Below are 25,507 nucleotides of genomic sequence, written 5' to 3'. Positions count from 1 at the left end.
CGGTCCTCCCCGCGCTCTAGCGCAGTTGGTCCCAGTGGGGTGTGAAGCAGGGGTTCCGGGAGATGCGGTGTGGGCTCATATCAGGTCCCTTCGAAGCTTCTTCTTAGGTGAAAATAATAAACAGTACCTTCATATGTGGCAGTCTCTGAGATGGATCCTCTACAGTCAGTGTCTTACTTGACCTACGAAGCAGGAACCTAGACGGTATTCCAACTCCTGGAGCACCCGCGTCCCTCCCACCTCCTTCCTTGCACCGCCTAGCTTTCTGCTTCTCCACATCATCGCATCCCCATTTTGATTTCTGCCCCAACTGTCTTAACAAAAGCCCTCTCTTCTTGGTCTCAGTTCCAACTCTTGTGTAGCCCTCATCGATTCCACTCCCATGTCACATAAAACTGTTTTCATAAAGTAGATTCGTTATGTTTTTTTTTTTCTCTTGTAAACCTACTTTGGTATAGTGGTGTGGGCCATGATCCCTTATAGTGAACAGAAGGGGGATCACCCCCTTTCCCGTCTCTAAAATACTCTCCTGTGAGTCACAGTGGTATGAAGAAGGGTTCTTCAGGGGAACTTGTTTTTTTCTCCTTTTTTAGGAATCATAGCCCTCCTCAGGGATATACCCTTATGTGCATTTTCGTTATTCTCCACAAAAGTTGGGCCAATTACTTTCAGATTCCCATAAATTTTTAACTAAGAGATTCTAAGGAGTTGGCAGTCCTAGAACCTGTACACTTTGAAGGTAAGACTGCCATTTTGGACTGGCTTTTTGCAATTCTATGTGTTGTTGATGGGCAAAGAGAAACTAGCACATAGAGCAGAGAAACAGAAGATATAAAGTTAGGTAGAAAGGAAGTATGTAGGACAAAACAAAAGTGGCCATGATTTAAAGTCCTGATCTAAAATTCTACACTCACATGGATTAAAGTCCAGATTTAAAGATTACTTTCACATACTTGATTACAAATGGCACTATCAAATCAATTATTAGACTTTATCTGCAGGTCCATAAATAACTTCTTTCCTGACATGGACCTAAAAGAAAAGAAGGTCAGAGAATGCCTTTGCCCAACTTAGGATCTGATTATCTATGTCATACTCCAAATCAAACCCTCAACACTACATCACTGTAGTACTATTTACAAAACAGTACAATAAAACCCCTAGTGGGGAAATGATTAGGGATTTTTTTTTAAAACAAAGAAAAAAATTATCCCTAGTGTTAGAGTATGGGATTGTGTGGGTTCTTTATCTAGTGAATTTGAAGAATGAAATCCACAGACACAAGGGTGAGAGAAAAGTAACAGGATTTATTAGAGTAACACAAAGAAAGAAATCAGAACTCCTACAGGGGAAGATATCTGTTGTCTGGGGGTTTATATGAGTGTACAGGGTTAAGGAAATTAGCCCCTTACCCAATCCTGGATAAGGCATTCAGTGTCCATGAACTCCTGACTCACTTACTGAGCTTTTTTTGGGGTGTAGGCACTTGTAGTTTTTCTACTTACACAAGAATTGGCCTGACTTTGATGAGTCCTGGCTTGTGTCTGTGGTCTCTCAGTCTCGTTACACAGAAAAACCTGACTCTGGAGGGGCCCAAGTTTCCTATCCGCCTGTCTCAGTTATTTTCCTACCTCAGTAGGTAACAGTTAATATGTTCATCTACCAACACAAAGGAGAACTAAAAATACCCTTAGATCATGTTTCTTCTATAGATTTTACACATATAAATATGCCTACCTAAGATGTAGCTAGTGCGGTCCTCTCTAAACACCCATATTCTACCTTGTCTCTTAGTCATACTTGATTACAAATGGCACTTGGTAGGTGTAGATTCTCTTCTTAGTAAAATCAATCTGTGCCTCAATTTCTTTCTTTTTGAATCTGAAAAGTTTCTCATAATGTTAAAAAACATCTTAAATAAAATTATCAGATTTTCAGTAAAACTTGTCTTTCCTTGAAACAGAAATACATAAAATTAAAACATTTTTTTTTTTTTTTAATCATGAGCTCTGGAATGGGTGAACTGGGAGCTGTTACTTCCTCCTCTGAAGGCTTGAAATCTTCCTCTCCATGTCCAGGGCCTGTAAGGTGTGGTGGTGTGGCCTCCCAGGAATGGGAACAAGACCCAGGAGAATTCCTGATACATCCAACAGGAAACATTAATTGGAAACATCCATTTGATTTCTCTTCCCAAGAAAGGAGCTGGTCAAACTGAGCATTGAGTTTCTCTCAAAGCAATGACTTGGGCATCAGTCATCAAGATAATAATGCAACTTGGTGAACACTGTCTTATAAAAGTGTTAAACCATGACACAAAGAAAAGACCACCGACTCCAATTTTAAATCAAATTAAAGCAAGTTTGTAATTCTGGCCAGGATTGTCTCTCCTGAAAACCCTTGGCTAGAGATCAGTACCCCAGCTCTCTAGGAAGAGAAGCATGGAAGCAGCCCCAGCAGGCCAGCACAGCCAGGCCTAGCTTCAAATCCAGACCCCTGCTGAGCCTACTAGCCTGTGCCTCAAAAAATTGCAAAAAGTTGCAACACAAAAAGTTGCAAAAGGGGGAGTGTCTTGAGAATTTACAGATAACAGGATTTTAACAAGCATAATACAAAGGCAGATAGTAGGTTAATGGTCTAGATGGTTCAACATTTCAAGTTAGAGAGTAAATTTAGATCCCAACACCAGAATTTATGAGGCGCCTATACCCTTATGTACAGTAGGGAGCAGAGTAATCTCTGCCAAAATTGCAAGTTGGTGATTGTCATAAATTATTTGTCTCAAAGCCTTCATGTTTTTTGTTTTGTTTTGTTTTGGTGTGTGTGTGTAGAGGGTTGTTATCTGGTCAAGAAAAGCTAGGCATGGGTGAGTTCAAGGCATGAGTAGGCATTCCAAGCAAGTTTAGAAATTGCAGTAATTTATAATAAAACAATCTTAAAATGGTATTAGGCTGGGTTAATCAGTAGCCCTTGTCAGCGAACTCTCTTCCTTGGGGAAAAAAATGTCATCTCTTCAGCCACTCTCTGTTTATAATGTCCTCATCAATTTCTAACCCTTGGTTTGCATCTCAACCCTGATGCACATTTTCAGATGTTTGTATTCCAGGAGGAGGAAGAGGACAAAATAATCAATTAGGTTTTGGTCAATTAAACTGCTGTGCCAGAAACCACTGTTCCATTTACTGAAGACTACTATGGACAAGGCATGCTCCATGTCCTTGAGCGTGAATTCTTCCCTGTGATCCTCTGTGCTCCAGCATTGCTCACCTGAGGAATAGGAAGATGGCTTTCTGGTAGGAGACCTCATCCACCATGTGGTGATAGTCCAGAATAGACTTGATGGCATCTATGAGGCTAGAGTGCATCTTGTCCATCTCATCGAAGATGAAGATGAACCTCACACAGGAGTTCTCGTTGCCTTGAATCCACACTGTAACTGATCCTTATACAGGGTGATATTTGAGGCATGAAGGAAATGCAATATGGCCACAAACAGGTGAACATAGTCACTGTTCAGACTGCCCTCGTAAATATTCTCCAAGATGATCTTGCTGATAAAATTCTTGCCCATGCCTGTCCACCCATGCAGGGAGGGCATGAGAGGTTTCTTGGGCCTCGGATTGCTTAGGAATTGTTTAAGATGACTTTCTGCACAAGATGCTATCCAAAAAGCTTGTTATCCAGATCCTTCTGCAGTGCCTCCAGGCTGAGGCTCCACTTTTGGCCTTAGCACTAGGTGAAAAGGCAGTAGAGGCACCAGTGAGCATGCCAGCCAGGGCCAGACCCAGGCTGATGGTTCCAGTGCCCATACAACCATGGAAGCAGCAGCAGCAGCAGCAAGACCAGCACAGCCAGGCCTAGCTTCAAATCCAGACCCATGCCATGCCTACATTAGCCTGTGCCTCAATTTGACCCAGACCTAAAGTCCTTGTTGTGCCAATGACAAGGAAAATCACAGCCTGAGTTGAGATCCAACTTCCTTTTGGAGGACCTCCCATGACCCTCTACCTAGTAAAAAAACAATGAGACTTCCTCACCTTCTTGTCTAAAATTTTAGCCCTCATGATGAGTGTGGTGCCACTGACCAGCAATTCCAAAAATTCAGGAGGCTGGGGCTGGATAATCACAAGTTCAAAGCCAGCCAGCCTGGGCAACTTAGCAAGACTCTATCTCAAAATTAAGTGGGCCAGAGGCATTGCTCAGTGGTAGAGGGCCTCTAGGTTCAATACCAGTACCAAAAATAAAATAAAATAAAAACAAAAACATTAAATTAAATTAAAAGCACCCTAGTTTCAATCCCCAGTACCAATAAATAAATATATAAATAAACAATTTAAGCCTTTAACTGCAATCTTTCTAACTCATCTTCTCTATTCCTTAGTCTATTTCTATCCACTTCTATTTCATATTGTTTGTTGGCTCACTGTTTGTCTCTGTTCCATTTCTCTATTGCTACAAAACATACACATACACACACACACACACACACACACACACACACACACATTCAAAACATGAAGGCTTTGAGACAAATAATTTATGATAATCACTAACTTACAATTTTGGCAGATTACTCTGCTCCTCAATGTACAGACTGCCAGGTGAGGACTGAAACTCTGGACCTGCATTTTTCTCCACAAAGCCTTGGGTTTTCTTACAACATGCAGCCTCAGAGCAGCCAGCCTTCTTACTTGGCAGTTCAAGTCTGCAAGATGGATCCCAGGTGGAAGCTGTTCGCTCCGTCTGACCTAGCCTCAGAAGTTGCTGGGTATTACTTCTGTCACATTCTGTTGGTCAAGGCCAGCCCAGATTCAAGAAGACTCTACCTCTCAATGGGAGGAGTAGTAAAGATATAAAAATGTTCCCTTTACTGGCTAAAGATGACTTGTGGATGACTCACCATCTAAATACAAAATAAAGGTTGAACAGATTAAAATGAATTTTTCAGGTAGCATGGATTGACTATAAAGCATAACAATAGGGCTGGGGATATAGCACAGTTGGTAGAGTGCTTGCCTTGGATGCACAAGGCCCTGAGTTCAATTCCCCCCAGCACCACCAAAAAAAAAAAAAAAACACAAATAAAACATAACAATACATTTAAAATCTTTCAAGAGTGTGTTTTTCTGCTGTTGTTTGTGCTTTGTGTGTATGGTGCTGGGGTTTGAACCCAGGACCTCATACATGCTAGGAAAGCAGTCTACCACTGAGTTACTTCCCCCATCCTCAAATGCTTTTTTTTTTTTTAGACACCATGAATTTATTACTTCAAGAATATAGAACATGTTCAGCTCTCTGCCCTCTTCCTCTCTGCTCTCTTCCTCTTCTTCCTCTCCTCTCTCTGCTCTACCTCTCCTTTCTTCCTCTTTGGGCAGCCCCCCAGTAAAATCTCTTGGTTGAATCTCTGTCTGAGGTGAGTCGCTCACCTTTCATTGGTGCCAGGACTAGGATGGAACTCCCCTGCTTTGAAGCAGGACTCCCATCCCACCAGAGATCACCACGTGAGCGGAGACTAACCAGTGCCCATTTTCTCCTTCGCCTCCTTCAAATCCACCATCAGCCTACAAATCGGTATCTTTGGTGTTTTCAGGCTCATGCAGCACACCTGGTTCTTGGAGTTCGTGGAGGCCCTCCAACAGGACAGGCTGATTCCCCCCATTTGCAGGGACAAGGGTTGGAGAGAGACTATCCATGACCTGTGGCTTCGAGGAACTTTCATCGATTTCAGCCGCAAGGAAATTCACATCTTCAGGGCCCTGGCCTTCACAGCTATGCTTCTCTTGTCCCCGCACCCTGACCAGCCTCCCTTCCTTCACACTCGTCCCTCTCCAGCAGGAAATAGATGATCTTGTGGATCTTGTCACCCTGCTCCCAACATAAAACAAAAAGGGAGGAATGTTGGGTGTGTGGGTGACACTCCCCGCTGAAGTTAAGTTTCTATCTTGCAAGAACATCTTGGAATCCCTTACCCCTCCCCCTCCTCTCCAAGAATGCCAAGCCAAATTCAAAAGTTCTCTCAACCAATCCCCGTGCGACACCCTCCACGTAGCCTACGCAACCTTTCCTAAGCGGAAGCTTGCAAGGTCACTGTCTCTGCCCTCTTCCCCTCTGCTCTCTGACCTCTTCCTCTTCCTCTCTTCTCTCTGCTCTTTGCCTCTCCTTTTCTTCCTCTTCTGGCAGCCCCCTAATGAAATCTGTTGGTTGAAAAAATATATATATAGAATAGTTCAATCTTTAAATAAGTTGTATGAAAGAAGAATATTCATGTCAAGAATATTCATATGTCAAGAATAAAATTAAACATTTAAATCCCAAAATAGAAGTTTCAGTACAGCGGTGGAGAAATCAGAAAGTCAATGACACCTCTTGGACAAAATGGAAATGAAAATCAAATTCTAGGTAGCATTCCCAAAATTTGTGTGGCATATTCTGCAGACTTTTCCCTTCAAACTGTAGAGGTAATTGTTTCTTCCTTGCCTGACTTTTGAATAGAAACTTTAAAAGCTAAAGCCTAAAACCCTGGTCTTCAGGTTGACAGGATGAAGATAGAGGAGCTCACAGAAGAGGGAAGTTTATGTCCTCATGACACTATTGGGAGACCGAACCAGCCCTAGAACTGCCTCCCTCTGAACTCCATGTGTGAAAGAATCCCGACAGCAGAAACTATAATGTTTAACAAAACAAAATCAAAGCATATGTAGAAAACTTTAGACTTCTATATCAACTTAGACATTATATATACAAAACAACACAAAAATTTACCTCCCTCACACTCATTGCTAAGGAAGCTACAGAAGGATGTGCTCTACCCAAATGAGATGACGACCCAAAATGCAAAGGATAAGACACAATAGCAAATAGGGCCCTGATGCAAGAAAGCCAAGAGAAGTTCAGAAGACCATCACCAAAGGCCAGTTCCCAGAAAATGGTGCCGCAGACTTACTTAAATCCATTTTTTTCCATGAACAAGTTTTGGGCTTTTCAATTTCATTCTCCAATTTCTGTTGCACAGATGGTCTCCAATTCATGGGCTCATGCGATCCTCCCTCCTCAGCCTCCAAGGTGACTGGGACTAAAGGCATGCCCCACTGCACCTGGACACTGTACATGTCGATGTAGCTTTCTGTAATAAAATCATTAGCTTCTCAGCAAACTTGATGAGCAATGGTTCCAGCGGAAAGATGTCGCCAACTTGTTCTCACATTTCCAGAATGCTACAAAAAAGAAACATAATGTCTTGAAGGTTCTTTCTTTTAAATCACCTTTCTTCTCCCCATGTCGAAGTTTTCCAATCCATTGCCCTTCCACTCTTCAGAGGGCCTGCTGTTCGAGCATTTTCTTCACCTTAGAAGTCCGGGTCTCAAGCGTGACTTCTGAGGCCACCAGATCCTAAATAGGACCCTTCTATGCTGCCAGACCTGGGAGCCAGGACCAGCTGCCAGGACACAACCTCCGTCCTTGTCTGCCTCGGACCTAGGCTATACTCCCTCAAGTGGTTTTGTTAATTTTATTCATTTTTTGGTCCTGGGAATTGAACCAGGGAGTGCTCTACCACTGAACTACATCCCCGGTCCTTTTTATTTTTTATTTTAAGACAGAATTGCACTAAATTATTGAGGCTGGCCTTGACCTTGCTATACTCCTGGCTTAGGCAGCCTTCTGAGTGGTTGGGATTACAGGCAAGTGCTACTGCGCTGGGCTTCTCAAATGTTTTAAAACGCTGTTTAGTATTATGTGTTCAGCTACTGCACGATTTGCATAGTGGAAGAAGTTTGTATTTTATCCTGGTTTATTTTTTCAAGGTTAAACTCTTGGTTTTATCTTTTTCTTTGAGGTTTTACTGGGTTTAGTTGCTATGTCTGTTCAAGTTATTTATGATAGACCTACTAAGAAAGATGCCACCGCAAAACAACTTCTTGTTAAGTTGGATGGGGAAATCTTAGTACTCAATGTTTAAGTGAGGGCTGTCCGGCAGGCGAAAACTGAACGGACTGCAGTTTCCTTTTTGCTGAAAAGGAAGGTGAGACCTAGACCCGAGCAAGTACCCGCCAAAGTAGTGGATCCCTCAGGGACTGAGCTGTGTGCAGCAAAGCGAAAGACGCTGCTCTACCCGAGCTGCCTTAGTAGGCGGGGTGTCGGGGAGCGGAAGACAGGAGTTCCGAATACGTCACCACAAAGGCGTGGTATATGTAGATGACATACTCGCAGAGGCTGCTGGTCCCGCTCATCCAGGACCTCTACATCCTATGGAGGCCTTGTCTAAATTATATTTAGGTTGTTTTCCGAGAAGCAGGTATACTGCAAGGAAATCTAAGAGTATAAGCGTGCGAAGACTTCATGAGAGAGTTGACCATGACTTTAAAGTGGGGCGGATTCAAGGCTGTAGGTCGAGAAGCGAAGAGCAACTCATACTTACCTGGCAGGGGAGATACCATGATCACGAAGGTGGTTTTCCCAGGGCGAGGCTTATCCATTGCACTCCGGATGTGCTGACCCCTGCGATTTCCCCAAATGCGGGAAACTCGACTGCATAATTTGTGGTAGTGGGGGACTGCGTTCGCGCTCTCCCCTGTTTTTACTGGTTAAATGAAAGAATTGGTTCAACACTAAGGTTCCTTAGTTTTCTAAGTGCTGTTAGTGTTGCTTACGGTACCAAAATTTTCGCTGTATATAGACGTTTGCACTAGGCCCTTTTTTGTAGAGAAAATGCTCGGTGTTGAAATCGTTTTTTTTTTTTTTTCCGTCTGTATTGTGACTCTTAGGAGCTTCTTATTTTTTCTCATGTTGCTACTTCCCAGTCCTAAAACGTGTTTTTACGGAAAGTTATGGGCTGGGTTTCAGTAACAAATTGTTACCAAAACCGAGAAGATATGGCCTTACTGCAGATAAGTCAGCGATTGGAGATGTTTATGCATTGTCGGCAGAAACACGAAAAGGAAAGCCACTCAATAAGCAGCTGGCCACCTGTGTGTGTGGGTGTACGATGGGTGGTAGTTTTTCTGCTCTGCTGTTTCAAATGAAGCAGCATATACCCAACTGCTATTTCACTTTAATAGCTAGTAAGTGACCTAAAATATTTTCAATGGTTGGTTCTATCGTTTAGAGGTATTTAGGCTCTCTCAGGAGCATGGCATCCAGAACTGAGAAATATGCCACTGGTCTCGCCTAATCCTAAAACTTTTAAAATTAGCAGTGCTGGGAATTGAATTCCAGGGTCTCAAATCACGCTAAACAATATACAGCCCAGCCCTAATCCCAGTTTTTGAGTTAAGATTCCATGTGCAGCAGGGTTTTTTGTTTTGTTTTGTTTTTAAGAGAGAGTGAGAGAGGAGAGAGAGTTTTTAATATTTATTTTTTAGTTCTTGGCGGACACAACCATCTTTGTTGGTACGTGGTGCTGAGGATCGAACCCGGGCCTCACGCATGCCAGACAAGCGCGCTACCGCCTGAGCCACATTCCCAGCCCGAGGGCAGCAGGTTTTGTTACTATGAAAAACTCAAAATTTGGCATCACCAAAATGAAGAAGTTGATTTTAAATTTTCAAAAGCCTCAGATTCTAGGTTCCAAACCTGAGGATCTGGATATTTGCTAAAATCTTGTCAGTTTTTTCATGCTCTGCAAAAGCCAAGATCCACTATCTATAATACCTTATTAGTTCCAAAATTTTCTAAGTTGATTTCAGTCCCCTCCCCCATTACCAGGAGGGTGTTGGAGCATGAGGTTCACCACTGAGCTAAACCTCTAGCCTGTTTGTTTTATAGCAGTCACTTTTATCTGAAAAAATTAGATTTAACACTTTATGGCCTTGAAGTGACAACACAGCTCTAAACATTTTACTTCAAATTAGCAATATTGCAATGTACACAAAGGTCTATTTGCCTCCAAACAAGAAATTTTGACAAAGCCAAAGTATCAGATTTACATTGCTCTCAGATAATATCAGATCCTATACACCTTGAATATAGATCTCTGTGGTGGGAAAAAAACAATGATTCTCCTATGAATAACAGGGGAAAAGTAAGAATACTGAAATCTTTTGCCATAAATACAAAATTTTGCCATAAGTGAAGGTAGACAAGAATTTAGATTCAGCCACTAAAGGAAAAGAAAAACAAAACGGGCCTACTATAGACAAAAATCTTGCAGACAACAATTAAATTCAGAGTTCAGAATAATTTCAGTCTTAGGAACTACAGTAACTTAATAACATATTTAGTTCTCTAAGATCCTATGTAAATCAATAAAGTGGTCAACATCTTTATAAGTGGATTTGGAATGCCCTCCGCCCAAAGGCTATTGTGTTAAGGCTTTGTCACCAATGCAACAATGTTCAAAGGTAGGGCTTTTGGGAAGTGACTGGATCATAAAGATGCTGACCTCATCCGTGGATTAATCATTTTTTTTTTTAAAGAGAGAGTGAGAGAGGAGAGAGAGAGAGAGAAAGAGAGAGAGAGAATTTTTAATATTTATTTTTTAGTTCTCAGCGGACACAACATCTTTGTTGGTATGTGGTGCTGAGGATCGAACCCAGGGTGCACGCATGCCAGGCGAGCGAGCTACCGCTTGAGCCACATCCCCAGCCCTGGATTAATCATTTGATGGCATTATTGAGAAGTGACCGAAACTATAGGAGGTGAGGCCTAGTTCAAGGAGTGGGCCCTTGGTGACATGCCCTCGAGGACTATAACTTGTCCCTGGCTTCCCTGGCTTTTCTTTCTCTCCCCTGCCCCACCTTCTTCTCTCCTTCCTTCTTAGTCGTTATGACCTCAGCATCTCTCCTCCACCATTTCCTTCCACCATGGTCATCTCACTTCAGGCCCAGAACAATGGGGCTAGCCAAACATGGAATGAGACCTCTGAAATTGAACCAAAATAAATCAGTCTTCCTCTAAGTTATTTTCCTTAGGTATTCAGTCACAGTGGAAAAAAGATGATTTAATGCTTTTAAATTATCTATTTGAAATTATCTATCTTTCTTTTTTTTTTTTTAAATTTTAGTATTTATTGTTTAGTTTTCGGCAGATACAATATCTTTGTTTGTATGTGGGGCTGAGGATCGAACCTGGGTCGCATGCATGCCAGGCGAACACGCTACTGCTTGAGCCACATCCCCAGCCCCATATCTTTCTAATTATTTTATAATCAGTTTTAGTCTTTCAGATTGAATTTTCAACAAAGGATTAGAGTTTTACACCTGACTATGACTTATTCTTTTGGTAACTTGTTGATTATATTTCTCTAAATAATATTATTGTTCTCTAAAGTCAAATACCATTTACCTTTTTTCTTTAAGAAAACATAACATTCTGGGAGCCTCTTTCTCTAGGAGGCATATAAACACGGGTCCCCAAACAGTGCAGGTAGGTAATGTATTATTTGCTAAAAATTGTCCCTCATCCTCTTTCAGGAGCTGATTTGCGGTAGAGAGATAAAGAGATGCTGGAGGATCAGAGAGATTAGGGACAGCAGAGAAGAGGAAAGTGATCCTGTGAAAGAGACATTGTGTAGTTCTCACATTTCCTCTTCAACTTTTCTCAATTGTTCCTCTGTTTATTCCAGATCACTTTTAACTTTAATCTTAAGAGTGATACTCATCCTATATCAGGAATCCACTTGTTCAGCCCATCTAAAAATCCCTACAAATACATTATCCATATCAAAGGAACTCAGACCACTGTAGGACTGGATTCTCATGTTTGCCCAAACATGAGAGATATATTACCCATTTAAGAGAGACTTTCTAACATTTCTAGCCTCCTATATTTTCTCCTTTCAAAGCTGATAGTGATCCTGTTGGGGATTTTAGAGCAAATATTATTTGTGCTTACTCAATAATATCTCAATTTTGGAGAAAGTGGTTCCTCTGTTAGTATTCCAAATGAGGGGAGAAATGTAAGTGCTACTTTTTAATTCTTCAGGTTCTCTTATTTGTTTTGTGTGTCCACAAGATTATTAGCTGACCCACGCAAATCAGGAACTGCTAGAACCATTCCATTCTGGTCACCAGAATATTTGGGGAGATAAATTTTCCTATGTACTTAAAAAGCACTAAACCATGGGCCGGGGATCTGGCTCAAGCGGTAGCGCGCTCACCTGGCATGCGTGCGGCCCGGGTTCGATCCTCAGCACCACATACCAACAAAGATGTTGTGTCTGCCGAGAACTAAAAAATAAATATTAAAAATTCTCTCTCTCTCTCTCTCTCCTCTCTCACTCTCTCTTTAAAAAAAAAAAAAAAAAAAAAAAAAAAAAAAAAAAAAAAAAGCACTAAACCAGACTGTAAAGGATATCACAGGCAAGCCCTGGCTGCCATAACTATCCAACAGACTGGGAGGCTTAAACAACAAATTTGTTTTCTCCCAGTTCTGGAAGCTGGAAATCCAAGATTAAGGTACTGATAAGTTTGATTTCTCCTGGTGCCTCTCTTCTTGGCTTTGAGATGGACACTTATGGGGAGGCTGCCAGCGCCTTGCAGGTGGTCCTTCTTCCTGCCCGGAAGGGTGTAAGCCACAGAAGAAAATAAGTCAGAAATAATTAGTAAAGAACAAAAGACACAGAGTCGGGCTGGGGATGTGGCTCAAGCGGTAGCGCGCTCGTCTGGCATGAGTGCGGCCCGGGTGATCCTCAGCACCACATACCAACAAAGATGTTGTGTCCGCCGAGAACCAAAAAATAAATATTAAAAATTCTCTCTCTCTCTCCTCTCTCACTCTCTTAAAAAAAAAAAAAAAAAACAAAAAACAAAACAGAGTCAGAAAACTAGTTTTAAAGCAGAAACTCTGATAGATCCAGCCCACATAGGAGCTGGGGCTGAACAATTAAAAAAATGGCTCTTGTGGTTTTATTTAAGAGGGACCATCAAAGGCAGGAATAAAGGTTTCAGGGGTGAAGTTTTGTTTCATCTTGTAGTCAGCAGGTTGATTGGCATTTTGGCAGGTCACACCCATCTCCCCATCTTTGGTGCTGTTGTAGGACCAGGCAGAGCTGAATAGAAATTCACATGTATTTGGGCCATCTTACCCTGTTAGACTGTCACGGGAAGTTCCCAAATACCAGATGTTCCTATTCACTAGGCTGCAAAACTGATGTAGTCCATACACAGCTCACTATGGCTCTTGACAGACTCTCATTTCCTCAAAGGCCTTATTTCCATGTGAGCACAACATCCCTGGTATCTGAACTTACTTTCTTCCTTCCTTCTCTCTCCTTTTCCATTTCTTTTTTGGAGGCAAAAATATTGTTGATTATGTACCCTGCCCTCTAACTCTCAATTCTGCCCCAGCCTCCTCAAGTAGCTTGAACTGTGTGTACCACTACCTTTGCCTCTTTTCTCATGAAGACACCAGTCAGAACCCAGGGGCAAGTGGCCTGTGCCTTAGTCCCAGCTACTTGGGAGGCTGACACAGGAGGACAAGACCAACCTGCGCAACAATATAGTAAGACCCTGTTTCAAAAGGGAAAAATAATGCCTTTATAAAAAAGAAAAAAATTTAAAACTCACATCTTCATGACAAGTAGGTAGTTGCAACTGAGAGCCAGCAGTTTAGTTAAATGCCTAGGGATATAGGGCAACGTTTTGCCTTCTTTGATATTCACATCTCAAAGAGGGAGGTTTTATTTTATGTATGGATATGTACGTATATTTGGTACTGGGGATTGAACTCAGGAACTCTATACCATTAGGCTGTATCCCATCCCTTTTTATTTTGAAATGGGGTCTCATCAAGTTGATGAGATTGGTCTGAAGCCTGTGATCCTCCTGCTTCAGCCTCTAGAGTTGCTGGGATTACATGTATGCACCACTGCAAAAGGCAGAGAGAGCTTTAATGCCCTCAAAAAAAGTTTCAAGGTTGTAAAACTCTCAAGAGGCTTATTTAGCTGGGTTTTTTGGTTTGCTTCTTTGTTTTGCTTGCTGCTCAGTAGGAATCCTGCCAGGCAATTGTTGTACACTAAATCCATGCCCAGCTTTTATTTAGCTGTTAAAATTTAACACCTCAGAGGAAAGAAAGTAACAAATTACTGGGCAGATGAAGTACCTCAGTGGTAGAGCTAGTACTTAGGATGTATAGACCCTGGGTTCAAATATCCAGCACCCAAAAAGATAAATTATCAGACTGAAATTTAAAGGCCCCTCTAAAAATTTAAGAGTAATTTCTTCATGCTGAATGGAAAACAGAAACAATTCAACCCCCTCTGACAGGCGCCAAGAAAACTCAGAACAGGGATTGTCCATTCCCCAAGCCAATGTAGCACAAGCTAATTAAATCTACATCTGTATTTCCTGCCTTTGGTCTCACTTTGCAGCCATTTATCCATTAAAAGCTTTGCTCACCATCACATTCTGGGCATGGCACGTTTGAAACTGTGTCTTCTAAATTTCTTGAAAGCTGGCTGCTAATTTGATACTGAATATATCTAGAGTAGCAAGTTAGCCTTCCCCAGATTTGTGCGCCACCCCTTATTGAACACAGTTTTTCTAGAGAAGGGAAATTCTTTTTTTTCTAAAAGGATCTAGAAGGGTGTTCCCACCATTCATAATTCTCTCATTTCTTTCTGGAAACATGTTGAAAGGCAGAAAGATTCTCTCGTTCCGGCTTTCCGTGGAAGGCGTTCCCCAGTCCACTGAAGAAAAGACAAGTCCCGTATTCTTTGGCTGATCGCCAGGGGAGTGGGATGACGCCGTGCCAGGCCTCGCCGAACACCCACCCCGCTGCCAACCAGCCCAGCACCCGCCTGCTTCTGGGAAAGCAAGGACTTCACCCCAACGGGGGCAGCAGCTCCTCTGAACTCGACCTCCCAGGAGGACTAAGCCACAGAGTCGGCTACCCTAAATCCTAGCAGCGTCCGTTCACTGCTTGGATGACCACGGCTGCCTTCATTTACTCGTCCTTGGGTACCGAAGATTGAACCTCAGGGGTACTCAGCCGCTGAGCCCCAGCCGTACTTCGCATTTTACTTGGAGACAGGCTCTCACTGAGTTGCTTAGCGCCTCGTCACATTGCTGAGGCAACCTTTGAACTCGCAATCCTCCTGTGTCAGCCTCCCAAGGAACTGGGATTACAGGCGGGTGTCCCACGGCCTGTTTCGGGACTAAGCTTAACGCCCTCGACAAGCCGCTGCCACCAGAAGGCGCACGCGGGGTGGGAAAAACAAGCCCGCACCGCTACCTTGAAAAACAACTCGGGGGGAGAAAAAAATAATAAAGCCCGAACTTACAGACAGGCCACAGTGTGACGCTACTTGAGAAGAAAACCGCGAGCAGGAAGACAAAGTAAAACAGCGCTAGTGCCGCCACTAAGAACCACGGAGTCTACTCTTAAGACCAAGCATAACCAGGGGAGAGCGCGAACGCAGTCCCCCACTACCACAAATTATGCAGTCGAGTTTCCCACATTTGGGGAAATCGCAGGGGTCAGCACATCCGGAGTGCAATGGATAAGCCTCGCCCTGGGAAAACCACCTTCGTGATCATGGTATCTCCCCTGCCAGGTAAGTATGAGTTGCTAGCCAACCCTCGACCCACACCCTGGCGCCAGCCTCACTTTGAACTCACGGTCATCTCCCCCACGCGGCCTCTCCACCTTCCCGCCCTCATGTGGCCCCCTCTATGTTCTCGCCGCTCGGAAAAAAGTCATCACGGACAATGCGGATAATGCTCACCCGGGACATGGGGGTCCAGGAGGAGCGGGACCAGCAGCCTCAGCGCGCGTGCTCATCTACATGCGCCACGCCCTTATGCTGACGTCCACGGAACTCTGGTCTAATCCCCTTTCCGACGTCCCGCCTACCAAAGCGGGAAGAGAAGAGTGCTGGTGTGTGTGGTGTGTGGAAAAGAGCTGTGTGCGGTGCGGACTTAATTTTTTCCTCTCCCGTACAGGATTTTGTTTTGTTTTGTTTTGTTTGGGTGGCACCAGGGATTTAACCGAGGTGCTTTTTGCCGCCGAGCTACATTCGCAGACCTTTATTTTGTCTTTGTTTTATTTTATTTTGTGGGACGGTTACTGGGGATTGAATTCGGGCACTCAGCCACTGAGCCACATACACCCCCAATCCTTTTGTGGTTTTTTTTTGTTTTGTTTTGTTTGTATTTCATGTAGAGCCTGGGTCTCACTGAGTTGCTCTGGCGCCTTGCTCTTGCCAGACTGGCTTTGAACTCAGGATCACTTGTCCAGTGATGGACGCTTTCCTTGACATGTTATCCAAGTTTTCTTTCACTGCTACAGTTTAGGTAGCTATATAGTCCCCAAGAAAAAAGTAATTAATGGGGATTAAAACAATGTCATGCTAGAACTCAAACTAGTGTTTAACCTCCCCCCCCCCTTTGCCGCTGAGCTGCCTCTCAGCCCTTTATTTTGTTTTATTTTTATTTTGAGACAGAATCTCACCAAATTGCTGAGGGCTCCTCTAAGTTGCTGTAGCCTGGAACTTGCATCCGCTCCCAGTCGCCACAAAAGGAATTTAGTTCTAGAAATAAGTGGAGGTTAAAGCACCTCCTCCCCAGATATGAACAAAATGATTTAAGTACTGTGAGTCTGTGGCTGGTTGGTGCTGTAGAACAAAACAGGGCAGGAGAGAAATCTAGAGATTGGGAGTAGCCTGAAAGAGTGTCTAATTCCCTACCAAGGAAGATTTGTAAGATACCTTTCGACACCTCTCCTCCCCAAATGCACAGGACTCTTGGAATGGGGCAGATGGGGTAGGGCCAGGTGCAAGCAGTCTGTGAATTCAGGACCTCCCGCCTCTCCTGCCTACCAGTTGGGCTTACTATGGTTGCAGTAAACCGACCAGTTTAGTGTCTCCTTCAGGAAAAGTCAGAGGCAAAGGTAAAAAGTTGAATACTACAAACTTAAGTTTTGATTTGAAACATCTAGTCCTTCTAGATGATTTCAAGTGCACAAAGTATGTTAAAAGTAGAGGGAGTAAATAAAACATTTTGTAGTTATATTTTTGTTAAAATTCATAATGAAATAACTGTCTTTTAGAAATGGAATGATCAGGGCTGGGAATGTGGCTCAGGCGGTTGCGCGCTTGTCTGGCATGCGTGCGGCCTGGGTTCCATCCTCAGCAACATGTACCAACAAAGATGTTGTGTCCGCCGAGAACTAAAAAATAAATATTAAAAAAAAATGGAATGATCAAAACATTTCTCTGAGCAGTACCTATTATTTCTGTGGTGGTTCAAGAAGGAAGAAGGAAAAGAAAATTAAAAGGGCTTTCTACCAATGTAGTTTCTGTGAAGCAAAATTGACCATTGTCTCTTATGTCTGTGAGTTTTGTTTTCCTATGCTGTGTAAATAGTGTATATGAATGACAAATGAGTTCTAATTTACATCTAGTCTATCTAGATGTTTGCCAGTGTATGACAAAAGTAGAGTTAGTGGGGCATAGTAAAGGATAGGAAAAGTAGCAGAATACAACAGTTACTAATATGGCATTATGTAAAAATGTGGATGTGTAACCGATGTGATTCTGCAATCTTTGTAATGTTTTGAACAACCAATAAAAAAAAAGTAGAGTTAGTAAACTAATACATTGAGTTCACTTTGTGTTAAATTCATAGGAAAGACTGTTCTTAAAACCACTTAGGAAATGAAATTGTTAAAGTCATCTCTAAGCATTTCAGATGAAGATACCTGGCCCCTGGGTTGATAGGAGACTAGAAGGGGAAGAGTTCTAGGGAAGTGTTTGGAAGACACTTTCAAATTCTAGCTTTAAAAAAAGGGGGTTTTTCTTCAAAGTGTAGCCTTTGTTAAGTAAGTGTTGCAGTTTATTCAGTGCTACTGTTTGCATAGTTGGAAACTTAAGTCCTTGTTGGAAACATCTAATATTTCTAGATGTTTAAAAGTGCACAGTACATCCTAAAAGGGCAGTGTAAAAGTAATGCCCTTTAAGTATTTTTTTGTCATTGCATAGGAATGGTTGCCATTTAGGGGAATGGAATGTTGAACTTGATGTCTTGGAGAAGGTTCACTGGGTGGTGGGTGGGAAAAGGAGAGAGTATGTATACAGAAGCAATCTGTACCCCTTAGATTAGATAAGATTGTCTAGCCATTGTTATATGTGCATTTTAGTTAATATTGCTGGGCATTAAAAGGTAAGTCCTAATGCCCAAAGTCTGTTAGAAGTAGAAAAATAATCCCTATATAAATATCCTTTTGTTAGTTTTTAGGAAGAACTGTCTTCTGGGAATGACCCCTATTAATCCACATCTTGAAGCTAGGGGTAGTCCTGAATTTAGTCACTGTAATGTTGAAAAGAGAGAAGAGGAAGGGTGAGGGGGAGTGTTTTTTGCTAGCATCTCTATATCTGGAAGAGAGGTTTAGATTATAATCATAGATCTATATGTGCATTTTTGGTAAAGTACTTGTGTTTATTGTGTACAAAGTTCATCCTTTATTTCACAACATCTAAGCTTTCTAGATGTTCTGAGGTGACAGTGAATTACAAAAAGTAGAGCTAGTGAATTAGCCAATTTGTAAATATCTTTTTGTTATAATTAATAGAAAAGATGAATTTTGTACAGGAATTGCTTTAATCTCTGGGCAGTGCATATAGGAACTTGTTCATTAGGCTGGTAGCAGAGCGGCACAGGGAAGCACATAGGGAAAGATAGGACAAGTGCTGAATGATTTGCATTTTTTTAAATATTTGTTTTTCAGTTTTAGGTGGACACAATATCTTTATTTCATTTTTATATGGTGCTGAGAATCAAACCCAGTGCCTCATGCACATCAGGAGAGTGCGTGCACTTGAGCCACATCTCAGCCTCATGATTTGCATTTTGATGTGAATGTGTATGCACCTTCTGGCTGAATTTTAGGAATACTTAATTCACTGGGAACATGTATTCTTGCTAATATATTAGTAGTGGAACTGTGGTAATGAAATAAGCTTGGTATATTCTGTTGCTTTGACTCATTTTAAATTGATCATTAAGGGAATGCATTATTTTAGTTGTAACTCTGCCAATTTATCTATCTAGAGGCCTATTGCCATTTCTGTCTTCAGTGAAATTTTTGTCCTCAAGAAAGGATAACAAATTGAGTCGGTGTAGTATTCTTGTTATCAAAAATACTCATGGAGCTTTGGGATTTTTGTATTGGGGAATATTCATGATGTGTGGGAAGACAGGATGCACACAAAATGGGATATTGTTTGTATACACACAACCTGGAGAGACACGCCCAACTAAGCTCCTTGTGACTGGATAACTTTATTCTTTGCTTGTGTTTTTATTTTTTCTGTAATGCACATATTAACTTTTAAAAAATAAAAATTATTTTAAAAACCTGGGGGAGCTGGGCATGGTATCCAACGCCTGTGATCCCATTTGTTTTGGAGGCTGAGACAGGAAGATCGCCAGTTCAAAGCCAGCCTCAGCAACAGCAAGGCACTAAGCAATTCAGTGAGACCCTATATCTAAACAAAATACAAAATAGGGCTGGGGATGTGGCTCAGTGGTCACAGTGGTCAGTGCCCCTGAGATCCCTGGTTTAAAAAAAAACCTTAGGGAGGAAAAAAGTTAAACACTAGTATCAGAGTTTTGTCACCAACATGACATTGTTTTAATCCCCATTAATTACTTTTTTCTTGGGGACTATATAGCTACCTAAACTGTAGCAGTGAAAGAAAACTTGGATAACATGTCAAGGAAAGCGTCCATCACTGGACAAGTGATCCTGAGTTCAAAGCCAGTCTGGCAAGAGCAAGGCGCCAGAGCAACTCAGTGAGACCCAGGCTCTACATGAAATACAAACAAAACAAAACAAAAAAAACCACAAAAGGATTGGGGGTGTATGTGGCTCAGTGGCTGAGTGCCCGAATTCAATCCCCAGTAACCGTCCCACAAAATAAAATAAAACAAAGACAAAATAAAGGTCTGCGAATGTAGCTCGGCGGCAAAAAGCACCTCGGTTAAATCCCTGGTGCCACCCAAACAAAACAAAACAAAACAAAATCCTGTACGGGAGAGGAAAAAATTAAGTCCGCACCGCACACAGCTCTTTTCCACACACCACACACACCAGCACTCTTCTCTTCCCGCTTTGGTAGGCGGGACGTCGGAAAGGGGATTAGACCAGAGTTCCGTGGACGTCAGCATAAGGGCGTGGCGCATGTAGATGAGCACGCGCGCTGAGGCTGCTGGTCCCGCTCCTCCTGGACCCCCATGTCCCGGGTGAGCATTATCCGCATTGTCCGTGATGACTTTTTTCCGAGCGGCGAGAACATAGAGGGGGCCACATGAGGGCGGGAAGGTGGAGAGGCCGCGTGGGGGAGATGACCGTGAGTTCAAAGTGAGGCTGGCGCCAGGGTGTGGGTCGAGGGTTGGCTAGCAACTCATACTTACCTGGCAGGGGAGATACCATGATCACGAAGGTGGTTTTCCCAGGGCGAGGCTTATCCATTGCACTCCGGATGTGCTGACCCCTGCGATTTCCCCAAATGTGGGAAACTCGACTGCATAATTTGTGGTAGTGGGGGACTGCGTTCGCGCTCTCCCCTGGTTATGCTTGGTCTTAAGAGTAGACTCCGTGGTTCTTAGTGGCGGCACTAGCGCTGTTTTACTTTGTCTTCCTGCTCGCGGTTTTCTTCTCAAGTAGCGTCACACTGTGGCCTGTCTGTAAGTTCGGGCTTTATTATTTTTTTCTCCCCCCGAGTTGTTTTTCAAGGTAGCGGTGCGGGCTTGTTTTTCCCACCCCGCGTGCGCCTTCTGGTGGCAGCGGCTTGTCGAGGGCGTTAAGCTTAGTCCCGAAACAGGCCGTGGGACACCCGCCTGTAATCCCAGTTCCTTGGGAGGCTGACACAGGAGGATTGCGAGTTCAAAGGTTGCCTCAGCAATGTGACGAGGCGCTAAGCAACTCAGTGAGAGCCTGTCTCCAAGTAAAATGCGAAGTACGGCTGGGGCTCAGCGGCTGAGTACCCCTGAGGTTCAATCTTCGGTACCCAAGGACGAGTAAATGAAGGCAGCCGTGGTCATCCAAGCAGTGAACGGACGCTGCTAGGATTTAGGGTAGCCGACTCTGTGGCTTAGTCCTCCTGGGAGGTCGAGTTCAGAGGAGCTGCTGCCCCCGTTGGGGTGAAGTCCTTGCTTTCCCAGAAGCAGGCGGGTGCTGGGCTGGTTGGCAGCGGGGTGGGTGTTCGGCGAGGCCTGGCACGGCGTCATCCCACTCCCCTGGCGATCAGCCAAAGAATACGGGACTTGTCTTTTCTTCAGTGGACTGGGGAACGCCTTCCACGGAAAGCCGGAACGAGAGAATCTTTCTGCCTTTGAGCAGGATGGGTGGGGGCAACATTAACATGGGACTTTCTTTTGTTTTTACCTTCCCAATTCCTTTAATCTATGGGTAACCATTTCTTAGTCATATTCCTGTTCATCCTTGTCTAAATGGCACTTTCTTCTGCATCTATTGTGCAGATGGCTTCCGTCTACTTCTATTTATCTCTGAGTTATGTATTTTTTAAAAAACATTTTTAGTTGGACACAATACCTTTGTTTTTATGTGATGCGGGGGATTGAACCCAGTGCCTCATGCAAGCGCTCTGCCACTGAGCCATAACCCTGGCCCCATTTGAGTTATGTCTTTTTCATTGTCGGTGGCAAGTTGACTGGACTCGTCCTGATGAATCTTGCAGTTTCTGCAGAGTATCCAGTGAATTGGCTATCCGCCCCATCCCCCCGTTTCTTTGTCTCTCTTCCTTGCCTCCTTTCTTTCTTTCCAAGGTTTCACCAAGTTGGCCAAACTGTCCTTGTCTCACCCTTCAGGGTCACAGGATTACAGCTGGGCACCACCGTGAGGCTTCTGCAGGGAATTAAAAAGACCAAGCCTCTTTCCAGCAAAGTCTTTCCTCCCACCCAGATCTTATCTGCAAGTCGGAGTCTGGCTTAAAGGTGTACTTGGTACCCTCAAGTTAATCATGCCACAGAGTTGACACCTGACATGGCAGAGCAGCCTTGGGGAATGCTGAATGATCTGAACAGCTGCAACAGTCCCAAACTGCTGTCGTTGACTTTCTGGGCAAGAGAATTTCTGCCTAAACTTCTTGTTTTAAATACCTGTAGTCGAGGTTATATTCTTGCCAGCCTCCAATATTTATAGGTCATTTTAAGGGGAAAGGATGGGTGTGGGTGGGTGAGGGGAAAGGATGGGTGTGGGGAAACATGTTCCCTTTTCTATCCAGAAACAACATAAGGTAAGAAAGATTCAAGTGAGATTTCACTCCCTTATTTTAAATCCCCAATCCTTCCCTGTTCCCTAGTAATTTTGTTTTGTGGTACTGGGGATTAAACCCAAAAGGTCTGCCTCTGAGCTGCATCGCCAGCCTTTTTAGGTTAATTTTCTCTAAATTTCTGAGGCTAGCCTCAAACTTGTGATCCTCCTGCCTTAGCCTCCCAAGTAGCTTGGATTACAAGAGTGTGCCAGTTTACAGCAGTTTTTCTTTTTAAACCAACTACTTATTCTCCTAATTCATTCCACATTTTAGAAAGATCAGTTTGAGCTCAACATCTATAGCTACTTACTATAAAACATTAGGAATATCGTACAAAATTCTCTAAGTACAGACATCTCACTCAGGCTTTTACCCTCACTGGTCAAAGGAACCAATCCAGTATCTTCTGTAATTTCAGTTCCAGCCGTCTACACCTGCACTGCATAAACTTTTCTTCCTAAACTCCCAGGTTCCACACCATAGTTGATTCATCAAGCTTCTCCCATTGCTTAGACTTCTCTTCCTCCTGCCCCTTAAGAATACATAATCATCACCTGAGAGGCCCTATAGCCCACAAGGTGCTTCTTGGCTCCCAAGGAACCATCTTAGAATAGTAACTGTGTACAGTAATTGTCCACACAGCACCTTCTCTCTGCGTAGCCTTGTCTTCCCACTTCACCTTTGTATCTCCTAGGTACAAGACCGTCACTAAATGTTAAAATGAATGCTTCAACTCAACTGGGACATACTCCATTTTACATCCTCCTCAAAGAACCCAGGTTGGCTGAGCTTTGAAAAAAATGTTTGTTCTGAGAGCACAAAAAAATCTCTCTTTAGTATACCCACGATGGAGTAATATACATTCTCTACCTTATTTGAAGGTTTGTGAGAAGGCCTTGCATAGTATGTATAGATTAAGCACTCTCCCCGCTCCCAGCACACAATCTAATGCTAACTCCTTACTGTTTATCTTGATCCCTACAAGCACTCTAAAAATGTAAACCAGGAGTGTGGTAAACTGGTAAAGCAGTTGACTAGCATGTACAGGCTCTGGGTTCAGTCCCATTGCCTGCAGGGATGTGGGTGGCCCACACAATACAAGATAATTTATTTGCTTGGTGTAGTAATACACACCACTGATCCTAGCTACTCAGGAGGCTAAAGTTGGAGGATCCCAAGTTTAAGGCCAGCATGGGCAGCAAGACCCTGACTGAAAATTTAAAAACAAGGAGAGGGCAGTTGGGGATGTAGCTCAGTGGTATAATGCTTGCTTAGCATGCTCCAGGCCCTGGGTTCAACCTCTAGTACCATAACAAAACACAACAAAAATCATCAGGGGTCAAGGGAGGTACTCCATTCTACATCCTCCTCAAAGAAAGAATATCTGATAGGTAGGTAAAACATTGTCTAGCTCTTGGCCCTGTACTTTCTATTTCTTAGCATTTATACAGCATCTTCACATTTCCAAAGTAAGGTACCAACATTTATTAATCCTCACAACACCCCTGTGAGGTAGGTCAATATGTCCTTTATAGTAGAGAACAGAGGCAGACGTCTAGCAACCTGCTCAAACTTGCTTGAGACCACAGGGCTTCTGGGGAAGGACCACAGCTGAATCCAGAAGCTAGGTCCCAACATCCCACCACTGGTGGAAACTGCATGGGCATATTCTTACCAATGAAGGTTACATGAAGGACAAAGTACATAGCTCTCTCAGCCAACAACAGAAAAACCAACAGTTCAAATGGCATTGGGGAACATGTCAATTAAAAAGACAAAACATTAACCAGTACATGAGTGAGGCAAGAGAACATGCTGCTGAGAAAGGCTGGAATCGTGACTGCAATAAGACAGAGACCAGGTGACCAGGCAATCTTCAGAACCATTTGGGGAAATGTAAACAAATCAGGAACCCATTCAAGGGGTGACCAGCTCAAATGCCTGAAGTTAGAAAAAGACAGTGGAAAAGTCCAACCACTCAATCTAACTTTAAAGTAGAAATGACAATAATGTTCATTCACATTAGAAAGGCCAATAATATTTGTAATGTAACTACTCACAATTAGTATCCTATATGCACACCAACTTTCATCCCAAATAGTCCCTTTTCTTCACACGCAAGAACTGTCCTTATAGCAGACTTTTCCCCTTCTACACATCAATCTATATACTGGCATAACTACCAAGTGGCTCAATAGCATACATCTCATGGTTAACTGGCTGAGTTAGGGACGGAATCCATAAAAATAGACTGTATGCTGCTCCTCTCCTGCCTTTGCCCAGTTCCACCTGTGAAGTGCACATGGGTGAGCAGTTCATTCTTTTCTAAAGGGATTAGTGAACCTGGTTCAATATGCCATTTTAAAAGAAATAGGGGGGAAAAGGAGAAATCAAGACCTGCATTGTAAAGCATAATATCGGAGTAGATTTATTAGAACTACTCCAAAATTTTAGAGTGATACCATGACCACAAAGTTAAAAACTATAACTGTTATCGCTGGTTATTTTACAATAATTGGTTTAGTCTACAAGTTTAAGGCAAACATACAAATGCATTTGCTTTTCTTCAGAAATCATACTTCTAAAGATTACATAAAGTCTGGCCCAAACCTTTTATGTTGATTAATTAAACGTAAGTTTGATTAAGATGCTTTACAAGAATGAATGAAATAAAGTATACAATGCTTTTTAAAAATGAAATTTAAAAAAAAATTCAGAAAGGCAATCTTTATCTTGTTTGAACAATGTATTTTAAAAAGGTTAAACTTCAGAAATTATTTAAAGGTAAATAAGATTGGCAGCCATAAGGAATACTATTTATAAAGTAAACACAGTTATAGAGGCTACTTAAAAATAAAGACCGAACTTTGGGCTTCTGAGTAGGACGAGTGTACGATGACAGATCACTGTCTAGAGGAGCAGAGTGCAGCCTCACATCACACAGATGGGCATTGCGGGTGCACAGCGCTGCTCCACTATTTCCCAGAAAAAGAAGAGTAGATGCACTTTGTCAGCTGTTTTGTTTTCAGTGAGCATAAATGCTTTAACATCATTAAGAAAACAAAAATAAGATTTAAAGGAAGGCAGCCCTTTTTAATAGGAAGTAGAATGTGGCTTATGTGTCTCCATTTAACACTGCCAGGCAGTTCTGCAGTAACTGGAGGTTACCCTAAAAAGAAAGAAAAAATAAGTTATCAATGTCTTTAATTCAAAACAGTTTGAAAACATCTTACTGAAAATATACACGATTAGAAACCAAACCATTTAAAATTTGTTAAGATTCCAGAATTTTGCAAACAG

At 42.7% G+C, this 25,507-nt stretch overlaps 1 protein-coding gene, 3 non-coding genes and 1 pseudogene across 5 annotated transcripts in view; 2 read left to right on the top strand and 3 right to left on the bottom strand.

Moving 5' to 3' along the window:
* Nucleotides 1–2,895: 2,895 nt before the first annotated feature.
* Nucleotides 2,896–8,556, bottom strand: LOC144377846 (torsin-1A pseudogene; annotated as a pseudogene).
* LOC120886950 (U1 spliceosomal RNA) lies at nt 8,406–8,569 on the top strand. Its single transcript, XR_005730135.1, has one exon. It is a non-coding gene; the product is annotated as a U1 spliceosomal RNA (small nuclear RNA).
* Nucleotides 8,570–15,331: 6,762 nt separating this feature from the next.
* On the bottom strand, nt 15,332–15,495 carry LOC144378227 (U1 spliceosomal RNA). The gene has a single exon (XR_013439935.1). It is a non-coding gene; the product is annotated as a U1 spliceosomal RNA (small nuclear RNA).
* Nucleotides 15,496–20,337: 4,842 nt separating this feature from the next.
* Nucleotides 20,338–20,501, top strand: LOC120886939 (U1 spliceosomal RNA). The gene has a single exon (XR_005730124.1). It is a non-coding gene; the product is annotated as a U1 spliceosomal RNA (small nuclear RNA).
* A 3,167-nt stretch (nt 20,502–23,668) lies between these two features.
* Nucleotides 23,669–25,507, bottom strand: part of Snx6 (sorting nexin 6) — a 60,496-nt gene continuing 58,657 nt past the window's right edge. For both annotated transcript variants that reach the window (XM_078050227.1, XM_078050226.1), the window contains exon 14: nt 23,669–25,376. In XM_078050227.1, coding sequence (XP_077906353.1) covers nt 25,323–25,376 — 54 coding nt within the window. In that variant the 3' untranslated portion in view covers nt 23,669–25,322. The remainder of the gene's footprint in view (nt 25,377–25,507) is intronic.

Source organism: Ictidomys tridecemlineatus, chromosome 5 (genome assembly GCF_052094955.1).
Source record: "Ictidomys tridecemlineatus isolate mIctTri1 chromosome 5, mIctTri1.hap1, whole genome shotgun sequence".
Taxonomy (NCBI): domain Eukaryota; kingdom Metazoa; phylum Chordata; class Mammalia; order Rodentia; family Sciuridae; genus Ictidomys; species Ictidomys tridecemlineatus.
Note: the sequence above shows the minus strand (reverse complement) of the source record. Positions and strands in the feature narration are given on the sequence as shown.